At 31.6% G+C, this 27,816-nt stretch overlaps 2 protein-coding genes across 2 annotated transcripts in view; one reads left to right on the top strand and one right to left on the bottom strand.

The window, feature by feature from the left end:
• c12.2 (von Willebrand factor A domain-containing protein c12.2) overlaps positions 1-24,050 on the bottom strand; it is a 75,034-nt gene extending 50,984 nt beyond the window's left edge. Inside the window, exons 1-5 of the mRNA XM_088234457.1 lie at positions 23,711-24,050; positions 22,663-22,786; positions 12,044-12,179; positions 11,370-11,537; positions 9,705-9,869 (exon numbers count right to left, since the gene is read on the bottom strand). Of these exons, the coding sequence (XP_088090583.1) occupies positions 9,705-9,869; positions 11,370-11,537; positions 12,044-12,179; positions 22,663-22,786; positions 23,711-23,894 (777 nt within the window). The 5' untranslated portion in view covers positions 23,895-24,050. The remainder of the gene's footprint in view (positions 1-9,704; positions 9,870-11,369; positions 11,538-12,043; positions 12,180-22,662; positions 22,787-23,710) is intronic.
• Positions 244-9,258, top strand: LOC148276307 (uncharacterized). Its single transcript, XM_088234458.1, has 2 exons — positions 244-452; positions 8,073-9,258. Exon 2 carries the CDS (start codon positions 8,123-8,125, stop codon positions 9,170-9,172), a length of 1,050 nt encoding a protein of 349 aa, XP_088090584.1. The 5' UTR covers positions 244-452; positions 8,073-8,122; the 3' UTR covers positions 9,173-9,258.
• Positions 24,051-27,816: the final 3,766 nt, after the last annotated feature.

The following is a 27,816-nucleotide window of genomic DNA, read 5'->3' as shown; positions in this document are numbered from 1 at the left end:
ACAGCGTTAATTAGCAACATTGATATTTTTGTAAAAATCGCAGTAATAAGGCAAGATAACAAAAACAATCGAATCTCGATGGATGTTTGGAAAATATATTTAGAATTGACTATGTGCGTGTCTAGGAAGAAAATATATATCGAGAAAATTACTCCGCTCAGCGGCATTCATTTGTTTTTTGGTCATTTCGTATTCCTATAAAAGGGGAAAGGTGGAAAACTGTCTTCAGTCGACCCCGTCCCTCGGCGCGGCCGGATGTCGCGATTTTTACAAAGGAAAAACAATTGTAGACTAATTTATATCAGTCGTTGAATTAAAAGTTGTCATTTATGTATAAATGAAAGATCTAAAAGCATTTCTATAGGATATTAGCAATTTTACATCCAAACGAAGCCAGTTTAAGTAATATGAACGTTGAAGAAAAACGAGATCAAGTTGATACGATTTCCTTTGTGAGTAAATTTATCAATATCCTTTATTTATTAAAATTTACTTTGATTAAAACAAAAGTAGTTTTTGTTTTGATTTTCTTCCACAAAGACTGCTCGTCGAGACATACACATTATGATTAAAAAGAAATAAAGTGTTTGTCAAATATAAATAATGGTAATTGAATATAATATTTTAAAGTTATATTAAAAGTAAATGTATAGGTCAAAACTGACTTTAATCAATCGAACATTGTCTTATGTACTATTATTTATTTAAATTTATTATACTTAATTTTGTTTATTAACATTTATAGATATATTGTACAAGTATGTAAATTTATATATCGTCGGTGATTTATAAATGTACAATATACCGCGTAACCTGTTTTTTTACGAAAGTGTTTTACAAAATTAAATTCGTTATAGGGATTAAGAGCCATTAGTTTTTTATTATTACGATTTTTAATATAAATGATTATACTTTTTTTGATAGTCCAGCGGTATTTTTGGTTGATCAAAATCGTAAGTAGTATATTAAAAGAACGCTTTTTAGGATCTCCTGACAAAAAAATAATAGATGCAGTATTGTAGTATCACGATATGTAATTGTCTATTTTAAATATATATATAATAAACATAGATAAACGCATATTGTATGTTAGTAATATTTTCGAAAGTTTTCAAAAAATAATTATGAATAAATATTTTTAAAAAACTAAACGCAGATCAACAACTTAATTTTACAAGTAAAATCATTTTAAATCAAAATGATTTAAACGAATATTTTAAACCCTTTAACATTTTCAAAAAGTATCTTTGGATCATATAATTAGTTTAGTGAAATTTTAAGTATTTATTTACATATTTAAAAAAAATTAGAACAGGTTATTATTTCTAAATTTTACAATTTTATTTTTAATGACAAAATATTTTTTTCGTGTTATAGATTTTAATTGTATTGGTTTTAATCTGTCGAATCCATTGAATTTTACGTAATTTATTAAGACTTAGATTTGATTACAATGTTTTCAGTTTGTCCAAACATTTGTAGACAAGGTTGGATTTCACTCCCTATAGAGTTATTAGGATTGAAATATACTGCAACAGCGAAGGGAATATGGAAATCTAGGCGTTTACAGGGCTTCTGATCTGTCATTAGCTGGTTTAAGTAGCCACTTTACACTACTGTGTAACATACTTCTATATTACCTTCTCAAAAATGTTTTCCCTCTCCATTGCAATAAATAAAATAAAATATTTTTTTAATGGAAAAGTACAGCTAACTTATTTTCTGTATCTGGCTTTTCGGCCCTTTGTTTTCGAGCATTTATGATTATAATTGAATGAATCGGGTTAGTGTTGCGGACTCACGGATCAGAGGTCCGAGGTTCGAACCCCACTCTACCCCAACTTGATTTCCATTTTCTAATAGTGAGTTATTTACAACTCGTTGAAAATGACCACCAAAGTTTAAATATTTGGGTAACTTATAAGAAAATATTTATTTTTTAATAATTATATTGACCGGTATTTTATAAAAACGAATTTTTATGCCGTCTTAATATGAATATACAGGGTGTTCTTTAAACCCTGTCACATTCGAAACCACGATGATCAGTATGGGCAAGAAGACATATTAGCATATTTAAAAAAATATTTAGAACAAAGAAAAATTTTAAAAATAAAATATTTAAAAAAAACAAATGGTTGCTTATTTCTGCAGGGGAGAAGTGAGGGGAGCGCGGCGCAGTGTCAAACTCCCCCCTTCCCCTCCTCGTTTCACCACTGCAGAAATAAGCAACCATTTGCCTTTTTTGATATATTTTTTTTAAAATTTCTTTCGTTCTAAAAAATATTTTAATGTCCAATATGTCTTCTTGCTCATACTGATCATCGTGGTTTCTGATCTGACAGGGTTTAAAGAACACCCTGTATATATTTGTCTATGCGCGGTCTGGGGAAGCCTGACACAGTGCAATAACCCACGTGCATTCCGTGATCCAATACCGCCGATAAACTGGTAATATTATACAGTCGTTCTAGTATAGCAAGACCCGTCTCTTATTCTCTAGTTTTACAAATTGCAACGAATTGAATGTCAATAAAAAGGTGTCATTTATTTATACATACATTTCATATTTTACAAAATGGCACAAAAAACACTCTGACAAATTTTGCTTGTACTAGGAGTAGGCTCAGTATATATGAAGGGTCGGCAAGCAATAAATATTAGTATGCATAATAAAACTAAAATAAAAAAAAGTATAAAACTTTAACTGGATGTACGTACTATTTTTTATATTTTGTATTCTTATATAACAACTGTTGTTTTTCCTTAGTAAATAAAAATAATGTTGTAATGGGTTCCTATATAGGCAAATGCCTGTTCTAAGAAACCGATTTGTTGCGGCATATGTGGTTATCAAATATGTTTCCCATAAATAAAAATAATATTGAAGAAAGAAAAACAGTTTTATATATAATATGTTACATAAATTATGTAAATATGTCCCTTTCGATACAGGCTTGCTAGCGAAAGAGACAACTAGGAAAAGGGGGAAATGTAATTAGTTCAGATTTAATAATAAAATAATCCATTTCTTTCTTTTTTTTATTTTTTCCATTAAAAAAATGTTTTAAAATTTACACTTTTTAACTATTGCAATATATCAAATAAGAAAATATGCATAAAATGTGATTAAATTACATTTTATTATGTATTTTTAATGAAACAAATTATAAATTTATATTAATATTTTATTGACATTCAATAAAACTTTATATCTTAATCATTCATTTTCCGCACCTAATGGTGCACATGGCACTGCATTCATACATCTACCACAGCCTATCTTGGTAATTTTTGTTACATGAAGGTAAGATGATCAGTCTTAAATTTCAGGTGCTGTGCATCAATTATTGTGTGTAAAACTTTTTAAATAGATATTTCATGTAAACCATGCCGGAAATCGTACTCGAGGCCTCTTGCATGGTAGGTAAACGCGCTGACCATTAGACTACGAGGCGGACAAAACTAGAGATGGTGTAATCGTGGTCCACTGCTGTTAAAGCCGCCCCCCATAAATTTCCGCATTTTCAGTATCGCCATCTTATTAGGTATTTTTTGTTAAATCTGTTGCCCCTCGATGAATTGAACGTAGTTATGCATAAAGCAGCCAGCTATAATAAAGTAAAACTGAGATAATAGCACATTTGTGAAAAGAGTGAATAATCAAATCTACACAACAGTTGGAATGTTTTTGACTTTGACAAACGATAAACAATGAATATATTTTTTTTATTTTACAAACAAGAATCTAATTATGTATTTGACCAGTTTTAATGATTTTTTAGGTAGAGTAAGATTTTTCTAGTGCTGTAAGTGTTTTCTGCAAATTGAAAAATGCAGTTTTTGTGATCGACACCATTTTCAGAAGGTGATTATTAGATCATTTTGTATGAAAGCGGTCTGGCTGTTTTTAACAAAACATAGAATTGACCTGACTGCATCCGATAACATCAATATCACATTTTTTCAAAATTGTGGACTGGCTGCTTTCTGCATAACTACGTTCAATTCTAGGAGTAGAACGTGTGTTAGAATCACCGGTCAATCTATGGCATTAGTAGCGTTGCCAACGATTTTTTTGTAGATGTTCCGATTTTAAGAGCAATCTACCGAATTCGATGTAAATTCTACAGATTTTAAACATTTTGCACCATTATCAATTTTCGTGACATAACAGCAAACCATGATTTCCGATACGCGAAACTGTTTTCTAAAAAAAACTGTTTCTAGAGCAGTGTGGCAAAATTGTGGACACCAAAAAACCATCCCCTCCCCCCCTCATGAAAATGAAAAAATGTGAAACTGTTTCAGAATCTACCGATTTTAGCTTGGCAACGCTGGGCACTAGAATCTTTGAAATTGGCAAAATAGGAATTACAGAAGTTTTTCGCTCCATCAAAAAAACATATTCTACGGGTTTTATGAAGATTTGAAAGTTGCTGCAACGACATACATTTAGCTAAACAGTCGATCCATCAATGTTACAAGCGAGTTTGCTTAATTTTAACTATTTAATTAAACTACTAATTTAAACTCGCGTTTTGACAATGCGGCCTACGCCATATGTTTTGCGTATTTTGCATATAAATGCCCCATAGATTCATAATGTTGGGTTATTTTTTTCTTGTAAGTGCCTGGTTGGCTTATGGTGTCTATTGATTCTTTGTATGTCATATCTACAGCCCAAAAACTATTTTACCGAGATTATAAATAGGGGACCATATTAAACTCCAGTCTTCAAAAACGTGATTTTTTAAAAACATTTTTTTATTTATGAATGAGGGTAATTCCATGGTAACTCACGATACATTTGACTCTTTTTCAATGTGTTTTATCCATACAATGTAAAAAATATATATTTTGTACATCACTGTACATTGAACATCGATTAAGAAAACATTTTCAATAAAACAATAATTCAATTAAGGCAAACAAATATTGTTTAAATATTTATTTCGCTTTGGTAACGCGCGTTACATTGTGCGACATGAATTTCTATGCACATACACGGGTATGTAATGCTATAACTCCGTTTTAATTAAACATAAAAATAAAATAAACATAACGAAAACCTTAAGGAATTCTTTTTTATTGAAATAACGATAAACAAATTTCGCTATCTATACAAAGAAATAATGAAAAAAAAAAACAAATAAAAGTAACTCACCTTACATGGTTTTGGTAACTCAAGTTACATAATTTAACAATTCATGGTTTTCAACAAAATGTGTAAGATTGCTACCGAGTAGTAACATAATTAACTTCATAGGGATTTTACAATAATATTTACAGGAAAGATTCACTCATCTGAGCCTTTACCTAATAATGGAATATCATCTTCAGAATCTTCAGACGAGAAACCATAAACTTCATACAGTAATTAGTTTTTTTTATTCCCGATCCAACAATAATAAATCAGTTAAAACAAAACATTGTAGGGGGAATTTGACGCCATCCCACCAACAACTTGTCAATGTGTTTTTGAGAATTTGCGAATCCGCCTTAAACAATGTCTACAAGCTGGTAAAACTCACTTGGACAATATAATTTTTAAAACTTAGATACCATTAAAATGTCCATTTATCGTAGTTTCTAAAAACATAAATAAAACATTTCTAAGTTCAACAATTACTTATTTTTTGTAGGTATACAGTTGTTTATTTTTACAAGGTGTTTAGAGATATTTTGTCCAAGTCATAAGCATTCTTTTACTGAGTTTATTTCAAAGTTAATATTCAACTCGGATAGAAAAGATGGGTTGCCCATGCAAAACAACTGAATAGAATTGTTTGGTTTTATGGTCTTATAGTTTTAAATGTTTTATTGCATTATTGGATGCTTCTGCTAAATAGTAAACAACTACTTAAAATAAAAATATTATAGGCTTCGAAACATAGTAATAAAAAAATAATAAATAGCCCTCGTAGATTTTGATATACAACCGTAGTTAATTTCAAGTACCTAGATAAAATCAACAAAAAAGAGAAAATTGTTATTATTACCTACATACGCAATTTTATTTTTAGTAATTTGGTACAGTCCATTCAAATCTTTGATGATCTCTGTTTTATGTTTACATCAAAATATTTTTTCATAAAATATCATCCTAATGTGCCTACTAACACAAACAAAATTTGTGTGTTTAATTGGTTCACGGACACGCACTAATACATTAACATAGGGTTATTAAACATTCAAACGCACCGTAGGGTCAAGGTGTCGACAGCGGATCAAGTACCCTGCATGTAAAAATTATAAGCATTCAAATTTAATCTTTCTCACAGTTAAATTTTAAAATAAAAGCTCTCATAGGGCAAACATATTACCTCTAGCCGGCTGGTAGCTGAGACAGTGCGTACACATGGTGCGTCCATTATTTTTATTTGTGTCTCAACCCTAAATTTTAAAGGCAAATTTTCTTTGTTTCTTGTCTGATATGCATGTAATATTTTCATATGGCATTGACTTTACTGTAAACTACATGTATTCTAGTTACATATAACAGTATCACTATCATGAACTCTCATCTCAGTAATTTACGTTTGTTTGACTGGAAAATCAAAATGGTCGCATGTGGTACAGTGGATCAAATACCGTAGTACACAGTGAATCATGATCCACTGTGTACCTAAGCCTTTAAAAATATGTCTTATGCTACCCATATATTCATCAAAATCTAAACACATATTTATTTACCGTGTAGTAGAATGAGCCACTGTGAATTTATTTGTGATCCACTGTACCCGACCTAGAGTACACGGTGGATCATTTCCCATTTTTTTGATAAAGCAGTTGTACCTCTTCACATTTTTTTTATTTTTTTTATTTTTATTTATCAATCATATAACACAAAGTATAATACATTGAATTACATTCCCAGGAGTTACAACAACTCATTTCGGGACATAAATAATATTAACATTTTGAAAATAACACATATTGAGAACAACAAAGAAACAAAGCAAGTTTAACACCTTTATAACTAAATATACAACAACAATATATGCGCCAAAAACCTTTTCTTACACAAACAGAATAAATATATGTAAAAAAAACGCTTTTAAGAATAAAAAAAAAGGAGTGAATCCACTAAGGGAGATAAAGTCATTAACATCACATGAGTTAGTAAATCTAAAAAAAACAAAGCTTTCGTGTTCAATCCATTATAAAATTAAAGCCCTCTAAAAAATGGACTAACAGCATCCTGACTCCACTTATTTTCTAGTAAAAATATTTGTTTTTGTTAATTTGTGTATATACAAAAATAAAAATATACAGAAGTCTAGGCATTTACAGGGATTATGATCTGTCATTGGCTAGTTTAAGTGGTCACTTTACACACCGTGTAACATTCACCATTTTGCCTATGTTTGAACATCCATATTTCTTCAATTCTTCCATCTGTTGATTTTAGTGAAGTTAAAGATGAATCTCTTCACAACAATGAAGGTTTCAGCTCTTTAGCAAAACTATAGCAAAATATTGTAATAATATATTAATTGAAAAATGAATATGTTTTGCTTGGTACTGCTGTGGTTACTGTGTTTAGCTACCATGCCCAAGGTCACGGGTTCGATTCCAAACATGGAAAACATGGAATATTTATTTGACTCTTAACTGGTGTCATGGTAAAAATATATGTTATTGGTGTCCCAACTCCATGGAACCCACCCATTTAAAAAAATATATAGTACGATTTTAGTTTTAGTTAATAATTACAAAGTTCATATCGTTGAGTTTCCGGCACAAGTTGGTAGTTGAGAGATATTGCACTTTCAAAGTTAAAAGGTCATCCCAAATCAACAATTCAAATAAAACTGTAAGCTGAATATTATAAAATACTATTTATGGTTGCCGTTTACTTATATCACTTTAAGTATATTAATATATTTTTTAATGTGCATTTACAATACAATAAAAAATATTCAAAAAATTAAATAAGGTGAATCCTTATTTAGGGTAAATAGAGAATGGATTTTTTTTTTCTGTAGCTGAACTTTCAATACGAGAGGATTATTTATTATTTCTTATTGTAAACTTTTTATAAAGTAAAGTTGTTGTTTTTATTTCAGATGCTAATAAATACTAATGCTAATAAAAAAATAATCAGTTGATTTTGAACATGGTGGTGCACTGGGAAACATCTTTAAAACCACTCTTTGTGAAAACTGTTTGGATTGATGGACGCAGACATGCGATCTTATCCAAAGACGACCCAATGGCTCTGGCCATTACTCCAATAGTTAGCGCAGTACAAACAAGGACTCAAAGAACCATCAGCCCGGCGTTTAGTACAACAACTTCAACGGCAGAATCACCACGGTTAGTTCTTAATGCCAATCCCCTCAATTTAAGAAACTGGGAAAGACAAAAGACGGCCGCTACATGTTGCCCCGACACATACAAAATAGAAAGACATTGTTATATGGCAGGGAAGACTGAAGACATAATTATAGATCGTAACCCTCTCTCCGACAGAGTCATGCAATGGTTAGATCTCGCAGGAAGAGAGGACATTAAACAAGGGATAGAAGAAACAAAACACTACCTGGCTCAATATAATAAACCAGAAGTACAAACTTCAATGCAATTTGTGGAACAAATTCCAGAAAATACAAATAGAAAAGCACAACAGAGACTAAATAAAAAACAAGCACAAAATAGACATAAAAAGTATTACAAAATTGACAGTGATGATGGACAACAAAATGTAGGTCAATCTTTTGATTACCCTATTTCATATGTCTCTGATAACATCCAAAACTATGTCAAAAAAACGAATGGTGTAGGAACCAAAGACACCTGTTTCTCTACAAGAATGTCTCTTTCGGCCAATATAATTTCATTCCAGGACGATTCAGCGAACAATTCATCAGGTAGTGAAAACAAATCATTAAAAAATAAGAAAATCATCAAGCGGCTTTCGTCAACACCAACATTAAGCCTAGCCTTAAGACAATCTAACGACAAATCTAATGAAAATAATTTCAAATCAGAAAAAATATCTGATTCTATTGAATCTCAATATATCGAAATTATAAGAAAAAAGATGAGCGAGGCGAACTACAACATAAAGGCTTCACGGCGACAACTGCACATATTTATACCATCGCTGCCCAAAGCAGCTTATGATAGTAAAACTAGTAGTGTTATCGCAGTTGATGATACATAAAATTACATGTTTGTATATTAACATAAAAAACATTATTGCCAGAAATTGTATTTTTGAAATCTAAAAATAAACGCTTCATTTAAAAATACAGAGGTATATTTTTTTCAGTAAAATATTTTCACACGGAACTATGCATAAATGGCAAGTAAAATTTGTCACAGCAAATAAGAACCCGAATGTATCCAGTAAAGAATAGAGTTGAGAAAATGATGAATGCCATTTCTCTGGCAAAAATGCAGTACGTCTCGTGGTAGTTACACTGACTCTGGATTAGAGAACTGAGGTTTAAACCCTGCTCTACCATAACTTGACTCCCATTTTCTATCACAGTTTTTAATGACTAAATGAAAATGGTCCAAATTTTAATATTTTTAAATCATTTGAACTCAAATGTTTCATTTAAATTTTAATGACAAGATCAATGACATAGCATACTGTTTCTGTTCAAAATTGGTAACTATTATACTCGTAATATTTTGCTGCTTGTGATTATTTACTTTGTTATGTTATACTAGTAAATAGATGGACTAACCTCATAAGTAAGTGGGGGAACGTGGCGAGCCTGGAATCTGGATCTCAGGGGTGGATCCAGAGAGCTTCCCGCATAGTGAGGAACGGGAAGTCCGAGAGCCACAACCCTGAAACCTTCTCCGACACGCTCTAGTCTCCATTTCTTCACTTCTTCTTCACCATGGAGCTTTTAAAAATATAAAATGACCTACATCACACACTCCATTTAGCTAAAAAATCGTCAACTGAGGGACATAATAATTGTGACTATTTCTAAATTATTGGAAAAAGCGACCTGAGCCTCGATTATGATGGGAAAATAAAGAAGTCTTACCTTCACCTTGAAGGTATAGTTAAAGATAAATTCTCTCTAGCGATTACAAAGATGCACTACTGAACCCCTACCTTCAAGTTTTGGGTAGGTACATCGATATGAAACAAGGGGAAGCGTACGTCGCAGTACACATATCTACGCACTGAAATGACATAGCTTCAGTATGACGTCATATCATATTGAAGATAAAAGTCACTACCGATCCCCCCACCATCAAGTTTTGATGTAAGTACATTGGTTTATACCGACAGGTCTAGAAGCCTTCTATACTTTATATACGCATTAAAAGTGACAAAAATTTTGTTCCACCGAGCAATTTTTCCTTTAATTACGATTTATTTTAAATTCTAATGGTTTTGGGGCTTTTTTCTTAAAAGCCTATTTAAAATACAAAAGAGAAGTCATCTTTAAAATGTCATTGAGGTGGGGTAAAATTTCGACAGTTAGTACAGCGTCACTAGCGGTGAAGTATGAAAACTGCATGTATTTGCAGCACATGCGTAAGACCACGTGACCTCTGAGACAGCATAATTTGCATCCCCCCTTAAGGTGCAATGGCAACATTTCGAAAGAAATATTGCAAGTATGGAAAATAAATATTACCATTTCATTTATTCTTGTCTTCATGATAGAACCGGCTTTGTAGTCGTTCGATAGATAAATACAGACGATCGTATATCGTCTTGGCAATTGTCAAAAGTCTTTTAAAAATCATGTTCAAGCAAAATAAAATAAGATTATAAAATTAAGTTTATAAAATCGCCTTCATGTGGGCACTTTCTATCACAGAAGCCTATTAAAAATATAAATGAGATCTATTTTAAATGTTAATGAAGTAAGGAATGCGGACTAATTTTTGCGGTCATTCATAGGTTTGTTTCGATCATATGATATCGAGATGACAAGTAGGTAGAAGATACCGAGGAAGATACAGATAGTACAGAAGTTAAGTATATCGTCTCGATATGTACAGATGACGATAGCGTTCATAATTGAGGCCCTGATACTTAATATGCAGAAACAACTAGTATTTTATTTTGTTATCATTTAGGTGAGAACACTTTAATTGTATTTTTTCAGAGATTTACTAGAATGAGAATACTACTGCAATGCCAATGCAGTTACTGAAAAAAATGTACACAATATAAACTTTAGAATATCAAGTATAGACAAACAGATTGAAAACATTTTAATAATAGTAGAGCTCGGAAAAACTTACAATCAGTATTTGAAAGAAAATAAGGATGTAATAGTATGGTAATGCTAAAATCTGGAGTAAAATTTTTAAGCACTACTATTATAATGTAAATATAATGAATACAATTTATATGATGCACAATTTGTTTAAGTTACCTGCAAAAGTTTATCATATCTGTCAGCAGGAATAAGAAAACGGCCATCCTCTAAATGCATTTCCCGATTCTCCAGAAGGTTATTTAGAACAGGAAGTACATTTCTCTCTGCCTTTTCGATTCCTTCCAATACCAGAACACGTCCTTTAATGGCCGCCCGAACCGCGCTCTGCAGAGAATAAAATCATATTATGAAAAACAAAAAAAACACTCAAATTTTAAAAATGTATATAAATTATTCAGCTTATATTTACAATTTCAGAGGTGCAGTTTGATCCTGACTAGTTAGGGATTCTCTTAATTAAGACAATCACATAAAATTAATGCGTTCTCACCGGGAATCGAACCTGGAACCTTCCATGCGCGAATCAAGCGTCTTGACCACTACACCACAGAGGCTGCCAAATTTTCAATTATATGAATCGTTACTATTGTAACTATGAATTATCATTGTTTATTTGTTATGATGTACTAGCTAAGAGGCACAGAGTTTCTGGGTTTGATTTCACTATAAATTAAACCAGGGCTTGAGCATTTATAGATAATTGAAATAAAGATATGACTTTGAAATTAGATTTCTTTCCAAAGCACTATATTTTATACATGCATATTTTTGTAGTCACTTCTTGTATTTTAATAAATATATTTAGTAAATGTAATTGATGGGTTCAGTACCTGGTCAAAATATTTTGCTGTGCCGTGTTGGATTTCTCTGCGTTGCTTGAGATCGGCCTCTGTTGTGTCCCGTGACAGAGCCACATATTCTACTTCTCGCTGTGTTAACTCCAAAAACTGCATCGCGACATGGCGCCTGAATACAAAAAACATAATACAATCTAATTTTAAAGTAAAAAAATTTAATTGCTTTTCAACTTTTATATTGGCAAGTCTAATTTTTTTTGTTCATTGCTATTGTGTCAATTCTTGGTAATTTTGGTAGGATATTTTTATTTACTTTCAAATTTTTATATTTCTTATTTATTAAATCACATAATTAAACTTACAAAACTATGGGCGGGGGACAATCACATAACTCAACTTATTTTTTATTTTTTTATATACTGGCCTAGTAACTAAAAAACTAAATTCCTTCGCATCATACAAAGAATATGAACAAATTTAGATAATTTAAAACCAACAATTGACATTTTGAACATTAGTGGCATATACCAAATCCAGTGTAGAGACTGTACATTGGCCAAACAGAGAAATTATAAAATTTAAATGAAAATAGTAAGGCCTTTATCCTATACTTTCTCAGAATTTGCCAATCACATAATGGAATCAAACCATTCCAATTACGATGCTACATAAAAAATCTAAGTCATTTATACGATTGTCAATAACATTATTTATAAATTAGGTCAAATTGACTTCAAATATTCAGATTATTTTCTACCTGCAGTATTCAATTACTTTTATAACATAATTATTTTATTATAATTTATAACCAATTATGAGAATACCTGATTGATAAAATAGGTTAAGGCTGAAGTCTATTTAAAACGCACGAAAAATGACGAAATCATATGATTTTGCCATTTTAAAACGATGTTTTTATCAAAATCGGGCAATAAAAAAAAAAAGTAAACATGGTATTTCTGTTACAAAATATAACTACTGTTCGACCGGCAGATTACGCCTTTAAAAATTTAGACCAAACTTTGGTACATCGATTCTCATTTAAAGGCTAAGTAAAATGATGAAGAATGTAATGTTTTGAAGATAACAAATTGAACATTAGAAAAGCAGCGGTTAAATTTCTGGTTTTGAAAAGAAATACAAGCATTTTAAATTACATTTTTTTTTTGTATTTTTCTTTAATTCTACGTGAAATAATTATTAAATATTTTCAGTTGAAAACTATTTTTATGGACCTATAATTTAAAAAACAAATTAAGAAGAGAATTTTGGTTGTAAATATTAAATTTCTTGAGTATCTTTTGAATGAAATTTTTATGTTCATTACGGGCATTACGGATTACAGGCATTACGAATTACGGGTATTACAGATTACGGCCATTACGGATTATGGCCAGTACGGATTACGGCCATTACCAATTACGGCCATTATTCGGCTGGTAGTGGACGTTGGATCTGTGCTTTGCATTTTGATAAGGTTTTTAAAATCTTTATTGATCGAAACTCATGTTTTATTTTTCTTACGACACAAATTACACCAGTTTCGAGAATGTGTTATTTTTTCTAGTGATTTGTGTGTTCAAATTTGTAAAATAATTTGACATTAATAAAACTAACAAATCAAGACGTAATTTTCGTTGTACACAGATCTAAAACAGATCCATTAAATTTCAAAATCAATAGACAAGGTCTACAAGGCGCACAGAAGGAATACGGTAATATGTTTTGACGCTGCCGGTTAAGTTTCAATTAAAATTGGCGCCTGGGTGTTCAAAAATATAATATATTCGTGAATATCGACCACTTAATTTTTATCTAAACTCAACCGGACAGTGTTACTTAACAGGGGTTAAGGGTCATAAGGGCGAAACTACAAAAACACAGTTTTGAGATAAATGATTAAACAGTTTTCAAAAAATAATACTGTCTTTTAAGGGTAACAAATAAAGAAAATAAAAAATACAGTTAATAGAGCATAAAATGTTTTAGAGACAAAAATATGAAACTACGCTTTCGTCTATATGACCCTAACTTGCGCTTACATTAGTAAATTAACAAAATGATGTAAAAGGTGTTTTATTCTTCTGACTTTAAACAAAACGCTTCATTTGTAGTTTCACACAAATTTATCTAGGTAACTACTTATCGGATGAGTTTAATCTTTTTGTCACTAACAGGATATTTTGTTTGGATATCAGATTAGTACTTAATTTATTTAACATATTTTGTCGTTTTTCTGGAAGTAGACGGAAAGACGTATGAAAAGATGCTTCAGAACGAAAAAATCAACATTGGATGGGATAGGTGCTCAGTATACACACATTTCTCTATACTACGTTGTTACAAATGTAATGGATATAATCACAAAGCCCAGCATTGCAAAAACAACAAGTCCTGCTCTAGGTGCGCAGGCAATCACAGTTATGGTGAATGCACCACTGAAGCAAACAACCATAAATGCATAAATTGCAGAAAAGTAAACGACCGACTAAAGCTCCAGCTCAATGATAACCATTCATCATGGAGCATAGACTGCCCCACTTATAAAAGAAAAATAGAGGCAGTAAAACGGAAAACAGATTTTTTAGATTAAATTTAGGGAAGATAAGACATGAAAAAAATAATAACATTAAAATTCTATACTTTAATATCCGAGGAATCAAATCGAAGATAGATGAGCTTAACATGCAAATAGCAAACATGAAAATTAAGCCAAACATAATCATACTCACTGAAACTTGGCTGCAAGAACATGAAACAAACACATACAAAATAAAAAACTACGAAGCAGCGCACTCATGCAGAAATGGAAAAGGAGGAGGAGTATCCATACATATAGATAATCAACACGATTTTAAATTAGAAAATATCGAAGCCTATAAGGAAAATAACAATATCATTAAATTACAGGTAATAGACCCAAAACTCACAATATATGCAATTTACAGGCAACCTGGAAAAAATAAAATAAAAGACTACATCGAATACCTCGACCGAATACTAAATAATCACGGAACTGAAAAAAGCATCATTATCGGAGACCTTAACATTAATTTACTAGACACACATAACGACGTTAAAGACTACATAAATATGCTTAAAAGCAAAAACCTAAAAATTATCAACCGAAAAACTGACAAAGAATACACCAGAAAAAAACAACGAGGACAAAATTCAATAATAGATCATGTAATAACAAATATAAAACCAAAAGAGAATATAGAAGTTTACCTTACCGACACCCCACTAAGTGACCACAGACAAATAGACATACAATTGAAAATACCACCAAACAATCCCAAAAAAAGCCTACAAAAGTATGCCTCTAAAAAAATTGACTATGCAAAACTTAAAGAAAACATAACAAAAATAACAAATCATCTCAACATTGAAAGTTTTAAGGAACTACAAGAAATAATTCAAGAAGAAACGAGACAAAACACAAAAACCACCATTAAAAACTATACAACTTCAACTAAAGAAGGCTGGATGACAAAAGAAATATATGACAAAATTAAAACAAGAGACCAACTGTATAAAAAAATGCAATACTTTCCATCATTTACCCAGCAATTTAAAATTCTGCAAGCAGAAGTTAGAAACAACATAAAAAGAACAAAAAAAAAACACTTTGCTAGTCGCATAAATGAAACTAATGGGAACAGTTACAAAATATGGAAAGAAATTGAAAACATTACCCAAGAAAATGATACCAAAAAAACTAACATATCTAAATTAAAAAAAGAAAATGGTGAAGAGACTCAGAATGCAAAAGAAATAGCCGATATAATAAACAACTATTACACAAACATCGGAAAAGAACTAGCAAAAGCTATAGTAAATCAAAATACAACCAAAACAAATTTTAGAAAAATAGAATATGACGCAGAAATTTACTTAAGATATACGAGCAACAAAGAAATCAGCAAAATAATAAACGGGCTCAAAGACAACACATCACCTGGCCATGACGAAATAAAAGTTGTTACAGTCAAAAAAATAAAGGAAGAAATAACCACGACAATAGTGAAATTAATAAATAAACATATAGCAAACGGAAGCTTTCCAGAAGTAATGAAATTAGCAAGAATAACACCAATTTACAAAGGAGGAGAAAAAAACTTAGCTTCTAACTACAGACCCATTGCAAACTTAACCATTCTAAGTAAAATATTTGAAAAAGTGCTACACAATCGATTATACCAACACCTTGAAAACCTTAATTTTATTGCAAAAGACCAACATGGATTTCAAAAAAGAAAGGGTACCTCCACAGCAATGACATCAGTTTGCAACTTTATACAAACCAAAATTGATAAAGGAAATACAGTGACTGCACTCATACTTGACTTCAAGAAGGCATTTGATACAGTCCACATAGATACCCTTCTAGATAAACTACAACATACAGGAGTTAAGGGACAAGCTCTCAAAATATTTAAAAACTATCTACAAGGAAGAAAACAGTTTACGAAAATTGAAGAACACAAAAGTGAAATAACAACAATGCAATTTGGAGTACCTCAGGGATCAATATTAGGACCATTGTTTTATATAATATACATTAACGACATAATACACAGTGACATAATGGGAAAAAAAACAATCTATGCGGACGACTTAGGAATTTTATATGAAAACAAAAATGACATTGAAACCACTAAAACCATCAACAATGATGTGCAAAAACTATTAGAATGGACAAACAAAAACTTCTTAACACTAAATGCCAAGAAATGCAATATAATACATTTCGAAACACAAAAGAAGAACCATAACATGAACATAAAAATAAACAACGAAACTCTTAAAGACCTAGAACATGTGACTTACCTAGGACTCACAATGGACAGACAATTAAAATGGACAAAACACATAGACGGACTCACTAAAGTAATGGCATCACTACATAGCCTCTTCTACAAAATTAAAGATTTTATATCTAGAAAGGAAAAAATTATGATGTACGAAGCCTATGTCAAAAGTAAATTGAGTTACATGATCGCCTTCTGGGGAACTGGTAACAAGACAGACATAACAAGAATACAAAGACAACAAAATAAAATTCTTAAACTAACATACAACCTACCCTACCTGACCTCTACGACTGAACTGTACAAAAAAACACACCAGTTTGACATAAACTACTTGACTAAAATTGAGACCTTAAAAATTGTGCACAAAATAACACTGGGAAACATACAAGACGACGACATAATATTAGTCAAAAATGCTGACATACATAAATATAACACCAGACAACAAAAACACTATCATATTGAAAAAGCAAAGACAAACACAGGACAGTCAAAAATACTACATAATGGACTTAAACACTACAACGACCTACCTCACTACTTGAAAACTTTTAATGGAGACAAATTTAAAATCATTCTGAAAAAGCACATGATGACTGAACTAACTAGACTAGACGAGACATAAAATGACTAGACAATATTAAATTTCTAATGTAACCCTAACGGGTTTTTTAAAATTGTAAATAAATAAAAAAAAAATAAAAAAAACACAAAACAGCATTTTTTGTAGTTTCGCCCTTATGACCCTAAGCCCCCGACAATACAGTCATAATATAATGACTAAAAACTATTTCAAACTTATAATTAACAATATAATAATTAGGCGGCCTCCGTGGTGTAGTGGTCAAGACGCTTGACTCACAGACGGAAGGTTCCGGGTTCGATTCCCGATGAGAACACAAAAATTAAATGTGAGTTTTCTCAAGCCTGGGTGTTCTGTGATGTAATTCACCACTGTAATTGGGCCTCCTGGCCTGTTGTGGTGCAAAAATAAAATAAAATAAAATAAAAATAAAATAAAATAATATCTTTATTGGGAATTAAGAAAAAAAAATACATTTACATATTAAAAATAATACTAATACAATGCGTACTTACATCAAAAAACATTTATATTTAATTCCTATGATTACAATGTTGTTGATATATTTCCAATATTTTTATTTTTTTGTTGCATCTATCTATGTAGGTAAACCTGTACCAAGATAGATGCAAGTTGTAACATTATGGTGTGGTAACAGTAGGATATCGCACCCGCAGGTAGCTTAGCAAGAAGCGACAGCAAGGCGATCTACGGTCACTTGCTTACCCGAATGACCGCGGACCACCCCGCTATCGTCGCTAATCATAAACACATATCTGCATTAAAAAATTAAACATAAATTAAAAACTACACTAAGAAATTATACATAAATAAAAAACTACATTAAAAAATTATGCATAAATAAAAAACCACATTAAAAAATTAAACATGAATAAAAAACTAGATTTAACTACGTAATATGTCATAAATAAAGTTATATCATACAAGAATAGAATTTGGAAAACAAAAAATTAAAGGTTTGTAGATATTTACCTTGGTAAATTTAAAATAAAAAAAAATAATATTGTATTTGCCCATCATTACTTACCCACGATGACAATGCCTGCATGTTGTTGCTGATTTCCCTTTTGATTTTATTCTTATTCAAGTTGAATATATCATTCGCATTGGCTCCAATAATGTTATTATACAAGTTGCAAATTCTATGTATGCATGAATTTCTTGCTGTATTAGTGTTTACATCGCACAGTAAAATAATTTGGTGTGACGGGTAAGGTTAAAGGGTACATGGAAATAAATAAAACTAATAAATTAGGGCAGTCAGTAATGCCATTTAAAAGCTTGAATAAAAACATTAAGCCAGCAATCTGTCGTCTATTATCAAAGGAGTCTATCTTAAAATGTATTCTCGCTTCATTGTAATTATTGAATTGGTAATTATTTCTGTTTAATAGACATTTTAATAGTTTATTTTGGACGTTTTCTATTTTATATTTGTGACTTTCACAGTATGGGGACCATATTAAAGTTGTATGTTCAAGCCGACTTCTAACAAATGCGTAATATAAAATTTTCAAGATATTTATATCTTTAAATAGTTTAGTGACTCTAATGACAAAACCAAACATTTTAAATGCATCACCTGTAATATGCCTGACATGTTCGATGTAATCGAGTTATTAAAACAAACACCGAGGTCCCAAATTATTCAAACATTCTTAATAGATTTGAAAACAAGGTTATATTGATGATGAATGATATTAATGTTTCGAGTAAAGGTGAAATGGAGATGTGAGATCTAGAAACAGTTTTATTACCTTCCCTATTGAATCCTCACAACAAAGGGGAGAGAAAAATATGATCCAGCTGGACACATTAAATAAGTAAGTAGAACCAAAAAAGGAATGCTGGACCATTTGATGTGGAGTAGAATAGAGGAGGCCTACCTTAGAGAGTGCACGGCTACAGGCAGAATAGGAAGTAATATTTTTTAAGTATATCTCTCCACATTGCTATAAAGTGTCAAGAAGTTCAGATAATTCAACTCAAAACAACATTGTTAAACCTTACAGAGATAACCATTGACTTTTTATATGCATGTACGGTAAACTGGAAGTAGAATTCAACGATTTTGATTTGCCATAATGTACCAAAGACCTATGGTTCCTGACATTTGTTATGTTCTGGAAACCATTAACAGTATAAAACCATTTCTACTAGAACTTGTCAGAATACTGTACAAGATCAGCTGTTCAAAATTATGCATATTGTAATGTGATTTTAATTTCATTATTTATTAAATAAATTTAAACCTCCGAGTAGTATATGTTTTTTATAAGTAAACTTTTCAAAAAAGTATTTTCTTTTTCTCCCAATAAAAAACATCAATATAAACCATTTGCTTCACTGATTCTTTAAATAAACATGCCATTCTAAAATTACTTATTGTTACTACCATCTTCTTTGAAAAGTTTCGTATGATAAATATGTAGGAAATTGTGAAAATTAAACTTAATTTAACATGTATTTTCAATCAACAACGATCACTTTTACTATATTTTTAAATTGGCGTGGCACAATGCTTGCATATTATAATGGAATAAACGTTGTTATGTCAGATTGGGCCTCAAGTCTTTTGGTGTTCTCGGTCAAAACGTATGTCTTTTAATAACGTGAAATAAAATAATAATCTATTAATTTAATGTAGATACAAAATAAAATTAAGTTTGACTAAAATCGTTAACTCGAAAATATGCGGATTTGACTTAATGATGCTGTTCCGGACGCGCTGGAAGCGATGGAAGCCACAGAATATTGTATTAATTGTTTATAAATAATATTTAATAGTATAGGTCCTTGGTATATGTGAAAGCCAAGGGCTGAATCCATAATAAAGGTGATTTGTTCAACTTTCGGGTTCGGCCTTGGCTATACCGAGGAAAATGTAGAATAGGATTTTATTTGGATAATTTTATGTTGAATGTTGATTTTTTTATTTATAAGTATGTGTATTCATTATTGTATGTTGCGCGCCGCGCGGCATACTGTCAACTAAACCCGCACGCGGGCGGACGACGCTATTAACATGGCCGGCCGTCGGGTAGAGTAAGGTGGGGGAGGCCAAGGCGAATGGTCGCCCGTACCCCCACTCCCCGGCGACGGCTCGCGTACACGGCAGCGGTCGGGCAGTGCGCCGCGGGCGCTTTATAATGGGTCTATTTTTAAATAAACAGTTAGTTCGCTCAAGGCAGTTGTATTGTGTATTACTCTTCGCCTCCCGCTGGACTTCGTGCTTCGCTGCTGGCTTCCGCCGTGACTGCCCTGACTGAGCTCGCCTCTTTTCACCAACAGGACCCGTTGGAAAGCCCTTTTCAGGGCTACTGAGGTTAATTTGGCGGTCAGTGCTTTCTCGGTGCGCCGGGCTCTTAGGCCTCCCGTTTACGCCAGGTGGGCCGATTGAGTGGAACCAGGGAGACAAAGCCGCCACCCCCCCCTGTAACGGGTCGGTTACAGATGCAGTTTTGTAAAGTTTTTAACGCTATACAAACTGGCAAAATACATTAAGTCATATTAAATTTCATATATCTGTAGTTTTTTAAATAAATTTAAGGTTAAGTCGTATACCTAGTATTTTATTCAGGCTAAAAGCTTAAATAACTTAATATTTATAAAGTTTATATTTGAAGCACTAACTTAGTGGTTATTCATTATAATAAAATAAATAAAAAAACTTTGTTTTTAACCACTAATTTTTTATTCTTTTTTTTTCCACCGACCGGTTTCATTATAGCATGATAAAAATAAAAAAGGAATAAATTTATTAGTTACGTAAACCTTGACGAAGAAGCTTGTTTGCTTTAAAACCGGTCGGTGGAAAAAAATTATAATAAAAAATTTGTGGTTAAAAACAAAGTTGTTTTATTTATTTTATTATAACTTAATATATAATTAAGAAACTGAAAAATTATAAACATGTTCTTAAATGAGCACTTAACATCTTGCTATATTTAAATAAGATATAAAAGAGTAAATTTGGAACAAAACTTAAAAGCTTGAACAATGTTTGAGTATGTCCAAATGCTTGCAGACTGGCTGGATTTTCTCCCTAAGGAGTTATTCATATTTAAATTTATTTCAACAGAGAGGGAAAACATTTTTGAGAAGCGAATATAGAAGTCTAGGCATTTACAGGGCTTATGACCTGTCATTGGCTGGTTTATGTGGCCACTTTACACACTGTGTAACATTCTTATTCCCTTCTTATTTCTTATTATTTTTTATTTCTTATTCCCTTTTATATTCCCTTCTTAAAAATGTTTTTCCCTCTCTGTTGAAATAAATTATAACGCTTGATATCGCAAAACAGGGATTTGAAAGTTAAAGCTTTTTGCCAGTATACCCACAATGTTATGTAACCTAAAAATATGTCAAACACTCACGTTTAAATAAACACAATATAATAAATAAGCAAATACTTACAATTCCAAAGTAAATTTTTGATATTCTCTATCTCTGGTTTCAATCATCAGAATTGGTTAGTGATATTAAACACTGTTCGAATTAGAAAACAATTTCAAATTAAACCTATCCGATAATCTGGTTATTTTTGCCTTGACAAGTGTTTTGTCGATCCGTTGCCTGACTGTTAAATTTAAAATGTACTAAGTGGGCTTTTATTAATTGATTAACCTACACAGGACTATTTTAGATGCAGAATTACAGAGTAATACTTATTTGAAAGATAGGTATTCTGCAAAAATCCTTTAGGAATAAATAATTGTATTAATTTATTTGTATTGTAATAATTACATTAATTGTATTGTGCGAAAAAATATAATTTTGGACATAGCTAGATAATGTTAGCACGTAGTAGCCATCAAATTTGTTATTTACAGATTTTATTTACGAAATACTCACGCGAAAATTAAGTCTATCTCTGTTCTTCACTTTTTGGCACATAAAGTATGAAGAGTACGTAAGAAATTGACAAATGTAGGATGTTAATGGATAAAATTTCTTTTCTTGTTTCATCTTGAATTGGTATATTTTACGCCTTTGGAGGGGAATCGTAGAATATGAATGACAGACTACAGCCTTGGCTACTAAATGTTAGTGTTAGCGATTATCAATTCCCACCAATATAAGAATAGTGACAAAAAATTACCATTGAATGGATTTTAGTCATTAATGAATCGGATATTCTTATAACTGATATTAACAATAATATTGATATGTGCGTCACTACTTTATAATAAATATAAACTAAGTACTATTTAACATAAAATATGTACCTTGTTGGTCCTGGAGCCCCGAGAAGAAACATATCCTGGCCAAGAGCATCCTTCTGCAGCATCCATCGTAAGTGGCGTAATCTGCTCTGAGCCAGTTCATCTGTCGTCTCGTTCTTTAAGTTCACTACAGAAAACAGAATTTTCAAATTAAATATGTTATGCTACGTTACAGTACCAAGGATAGGTTTAATTTGTGTTTTCGTAGATCATCAGTGAGCGTTCACTACCATCAATCAAGAAAATAAGTATATTTGTTGTGACCCTAAAAACCGTCATGTTTAAATGAATCATAAAAAATAACTTTGTTTTTTAAGACCACATGCAAGTTTGTTATTAAACATTAAAACAATTTTAAGATTCACAGAAGTAACCATCATAGGATGTAATTATAAAGAGTTTATAACATATTTTTCTGATTTTGTAATTTAAATTTATTTTTCACATAGGATTCATCATAGAATCTCCTACAATAGTCAATCAATTATACCCTTATCATTCGAATTTGCAATTTAATATTGAAAACCATAAATCAATTGCCAAGCGGTTTTGTCTTCCAAATATTGAATCATTTTATAATAGCCTTTTCAAAATAGATATATAGAAATAGCTGGTGATTAACAAAACTTATAAATTTGCTTGTTGACAAATCTTGAATATTAATAGGTATTTTTTTGTAGAGGCATATACAGATTCCTTGAAAAGAATTACTATTTTTTTGGAGCCTAGTAGTGAGCGCAGCTAGTCTTTCTTTATTTTTAGTGTCAATACTTGTTTTTTTGTAGATTGGTGGTACATATACATACCAAAAATTTAAATCATGCATTAAAATTAACCTCCTATTTAGTTTTTTCAATAAGAACCTTCACTGCTCAAATAAAATTATCGGGTAGGTTAACCTTGTATTCGGGATTTTCCGAAACTGATTTCCTTAATAAAAAATAGTATAATTTTATTGGAAACATATTTTTCTCAACAAATGTTATTTCTAAATAAAATTTAGGTCTGATCTAACGAAGTAATCATTTGTTTATCTATAACGGGAACTTACGGTATTTTCTGGGGACATACTCATCGTTTACAGGATCGTCTATATCCTTGGATACTTCTCCGATAGTAACCTTCCTACCATCGGAATAACATCGGATAGTATTAGGAGTAATATGTACATTTTTTCTCCCCAAAATTCTTAGTAGAGTATCCAATCTCCTGACAGAGCTTCTATTAAATTGCATTTCAGAGAGATTTAAGATAACACGTTTAATAATTTAATCGAACTGGACTAATTTCATAATGTATTTAATATATTTTTATTTAAGTTCAAAGTCTACGCCGCCTATCGTAAATTCGCTAACCCCGTGGCCCTCTGTTGGGCTGTCAGTTTGACATTTGTCAGTTAGGTCACAGATAAAGCTGTTATGCTTATGTCAAAATTTAATGAGTATAGTCTATGATTTAACGGTTCTTACTTGTAAACGAAAATAATTTTGTAAACTAAAGTTTATCACGGGGGGGGGAAAATAATATATAAAAAAAATAACGTTTTTATAAGGTTGTTTCGGTATTGAGATAGAGTGGTGGCGAGATAAAATTTAAGGTGAGATTTGATCATCTCAGAGGCTGTGCAAAATCAAGTTCCGCGTTCGCGCGTATGAATAGACGGAAGCTGCCCGTCTCTCCACTAACAGAGAAAGCGGGAACATCCGCCGAACGGAAACTTGAGATGAATTAGAAAGATCGCGTCTTCCTGGTGCCTCATCGGGTATGTGGAATAAAAAGTTACTTCGCCATGTGTTCCCATTTATATTCCCCATCATGATAATATAATCCTAATTAAAACTAAATGAATTTAAAGCCCAAAAGAAAATAAAGAAAACTTAAATCTAATCTGAAAACGAGTAAATTGGAAGATAATTTAAAAAGCTTGAATGTTTTATGTACCTATGTTTATTAAACTAGAACATGATAATAATCTTAGAACTAGTTACAAACATGAGAGAAAGAAAAATACTTACAGATCTAGGTCCTTAACTAATGCAGTTCATAATTGTCACTCTTCACTAATATCTTAATTTTAACACAATGGTGGTTTCACTTATATGGAGAGATGACAGATGGTGGTCCGGATGCTGTGTTCGGACAAACACATGCTGGGCGATGTCCTGGGCGGAGATCTGCCATGGATAGAGCCTTGGGCGGCTCTCGGGATTCGGTCCCGTGGCGATGGTGACGGCGACAGCCAGCTGGAAGACTGGCCGGCCGTGGGCTGGGTACACGCGCTGGCGGTGCAGGAAACTGGCGTTCCTTTGGAGGACGATGGACGTCCTGGATGTGGAGGGACCTTCGCGGCTGGAAGGCGGCCTCCGATGACCCTCGTGGAGTAGTCGGATTCCACAAGGTTTCCTACGTAGCACTGGCTACCCGTACACTCACTTCACTTCAACTTCCACGACTATCGACATTGTATCGTCTCCGCGATCGACGGTACGATCGCGTAGACTCGACTCGCTCTCCCGACTGTCGACCGACTCTTGGTCGACTCTCCTTCCTGGCTCTTTTCCGACTCGTTTGGTCCGACTGTTTGGGGTGGTTTTATAACGCCCAAATTAGGAGCTCTTACCTTCTCCCTCTCACTTGTTGCTTAAAACACGTTCAAAATCAAATAATTTTTATTTTTGTTACATAAATAAAGAAATATGTAAGAAAAATCCTTCATCAAAAGGTAAATTGTTTTATATATGTTACATTACAGATATATATATCACAGACTACAGATATCTATATATCCGCGCAGCGACAATATATTATACCATCGGTGATACTGCAATACCATGCAACTATCAATTGATTTTTTGGCAGGGGATCCTAAAAAACGTTCTGTTATTATATGACTTATGATTTCAATTAACCAAAAATACCGCTGGATTATCAGAAACACTATCATTATTTAGAGTACAAATAGCAATAATTAAAAACTAGCGGCTCATAGCAACACTGATCTACATCGGTCCCTATAATGAATTTATTTCCGTAAAACATTTCGTAAAAAAAAAACAGATTATGCGGTATTTCCGTATCACTGATGATATGTAGATTTAGGTATAAGGATCTGTGGATGGTATAATAAAATTCAAAAAAAGGTTTTAATACTTTATTTTAAAATACATTCATTTAAATAAAGTGATTAGATAGTGTAAATAATATATTTTTTCAAATAATAATGGTAACCATCTTGTGCAATTACTAAAATAAATTATTATGTCTTAGGTTTTTGGAAATTATATTGTTTTTTGGATGGCAGAAAGATCATTTACAATGGCACATTACCAATTATTCGCCTAAAGCATTTACTAAATCTAAATATAAGTATTTAAAGTTAAAACAATATTACGTCTAGGCCAGTCACAAACCAGAAATATTCATTCAACCAAATTAAGAATAATTTCTTAAGTTTTGCTTTCTGTTAATAGACTTACATAAATACATACGTCCATCACAGCTATCTATTATATTAAAAATAAATAAAATCTAATGCAATATTCCGTAGTCACCAGACTGTCACCTAAAGTGTAAGACTGATCCTCTTACTTCCATGTAATAAATCATTGAGGTAAGCCGAATTTGGAGTACCAATATGTGCCCTATGCACCTTTAGGTGTGGATGAATGATGATGAATAACCTTCACACTACATAAAATTACTAATTTATTATTTAGATAAAATAAAATATTTAATTATTTTATACATAATATTTTAAACACCCAAAAACCATGAAAAAAAAATCATTGATACCATAAAATTGTGACCCAATTATAATACTTCAAAACACACACATGAGAAAAAAATATATATCCTAGTGCCAATTTTTATGTGGTTGGGTACTATGTTGCATACAATTCATTATTAAGTAGATAACATTAAAAAAAAAAAATGTTCATAATTTTGCAAGTCTTAGTGCACTAATTTTTTCTTTATTATCGAATACGTGATATTTTTTCAAATAAGTATTAACGATTTGAGAAAAAAAAACACGATAATAAATAATTACACTTTACAACATAGAAAAATAGCTCCCACCTCGGAAACTCAAATCTGGGATCTTTTTTATGTCTGCTGTTTTTAAACAGACACCATTAGATTTTTTATTTCCCAAAAATGGTTCTGTATAGCTCATCCATAATAATAATGAAATTAATCCGACAATTTATATTAACCATAATGATTTTTAATATTATGACGTGTTTATTGTTCAAATGTAACAATAGTTTCAAATGAAACACTTCATTTTGTCAATAGAGGGTAGGAGTTTTTATTTACCGCTTTTAATCTACATAACTTACTCTGAAGAAACATTATGAATTTATTTTAACACGTTCGTAGACACTTCTCTTAAAGGATCCACTCATATGGAAACATCATAACTTTCTAAATTTTTTAAATATTTCATTTTCAATTGGACCGCAGTTTACAGTTTGAAGTAAGTATGTGGAAAATTGTGTTCTGACCATAGAATTAAGAATAGTCCAGAAACCCCATACGCACATCAAACAGAAGGCGACTCAACTACTCATAAATGAGTAAGTTTACGTTTTGACCCATTAGTTTCTTTGTAGACGTCACCCAGTACGCAACTCCTGATTCGAATTCAACCATGCCGTGTTGTGTCCTTTAAAAGTGTAGAAATACTGCTAGGATCTTAAAGAAACAGGATGCAATCACATTTCATGTGTATTATCAACTAAATGTGCTTGTCACAATTGCATTACTTAAAAATTGAATTATTTTTCCATCTGTCAGATTGTCAAAAAAACAAAATGGAAATTTCGTTAGTGTTGCCAGAGTAGTAAAAATGTTTACCCTACTTTGCTCATATAATAAGAGAAATAATGAAAATTGAACCTCGGATTAAACAACGCCGTGGTGGACATTTGGCCGACATTATCTTTAAAACATAAAATATTATTTAACATGATATAAAAATATCCATTTTATGTCAAATAAAATTTGTTTGATATTTTAAGTTCAAAGTTCATTAATTCAATTACTCTTATTAAATGACCCTTTACTTATCTACTCTGTTATGTCAATCAATGTTTCCGAGTGCACAATAAAATTTTAGAAAAATCAACAAATTGTTTTTTTTTTACCTTACATTTG

The sequence above is a fragment of the Micrasema longulum genome, unplaced genomic scaffold (genome assembly GCF_059751315.1).
Source record: "Micrasema longulum isolate JH-2025_06_02 unplaced genomic scaffold, ASM5975131v1 h1tg001243l, whole genome shotgun sequence".
Taxonomy (NCBI): Eukaryota; Metazoa; Arthropoda; class Insecta; order Trichoptera; family Brachycentridae; genus Micrasema; species Micrasema longulum.
Note: the sequence above shows the minus strand (reverse complement) of the source record. Positions and strands in the feature narration are given on the sequence as shown.

Excerpts from the sequence above, each read along its gene's own strand:
- LOC148276307 (XM_088234458.1), top strand. The coding sequence starts at position 8,123 with ATGGTGGTGCACTGGGAAACATCTTTAAAACCACTCTTTGTGAAAACT.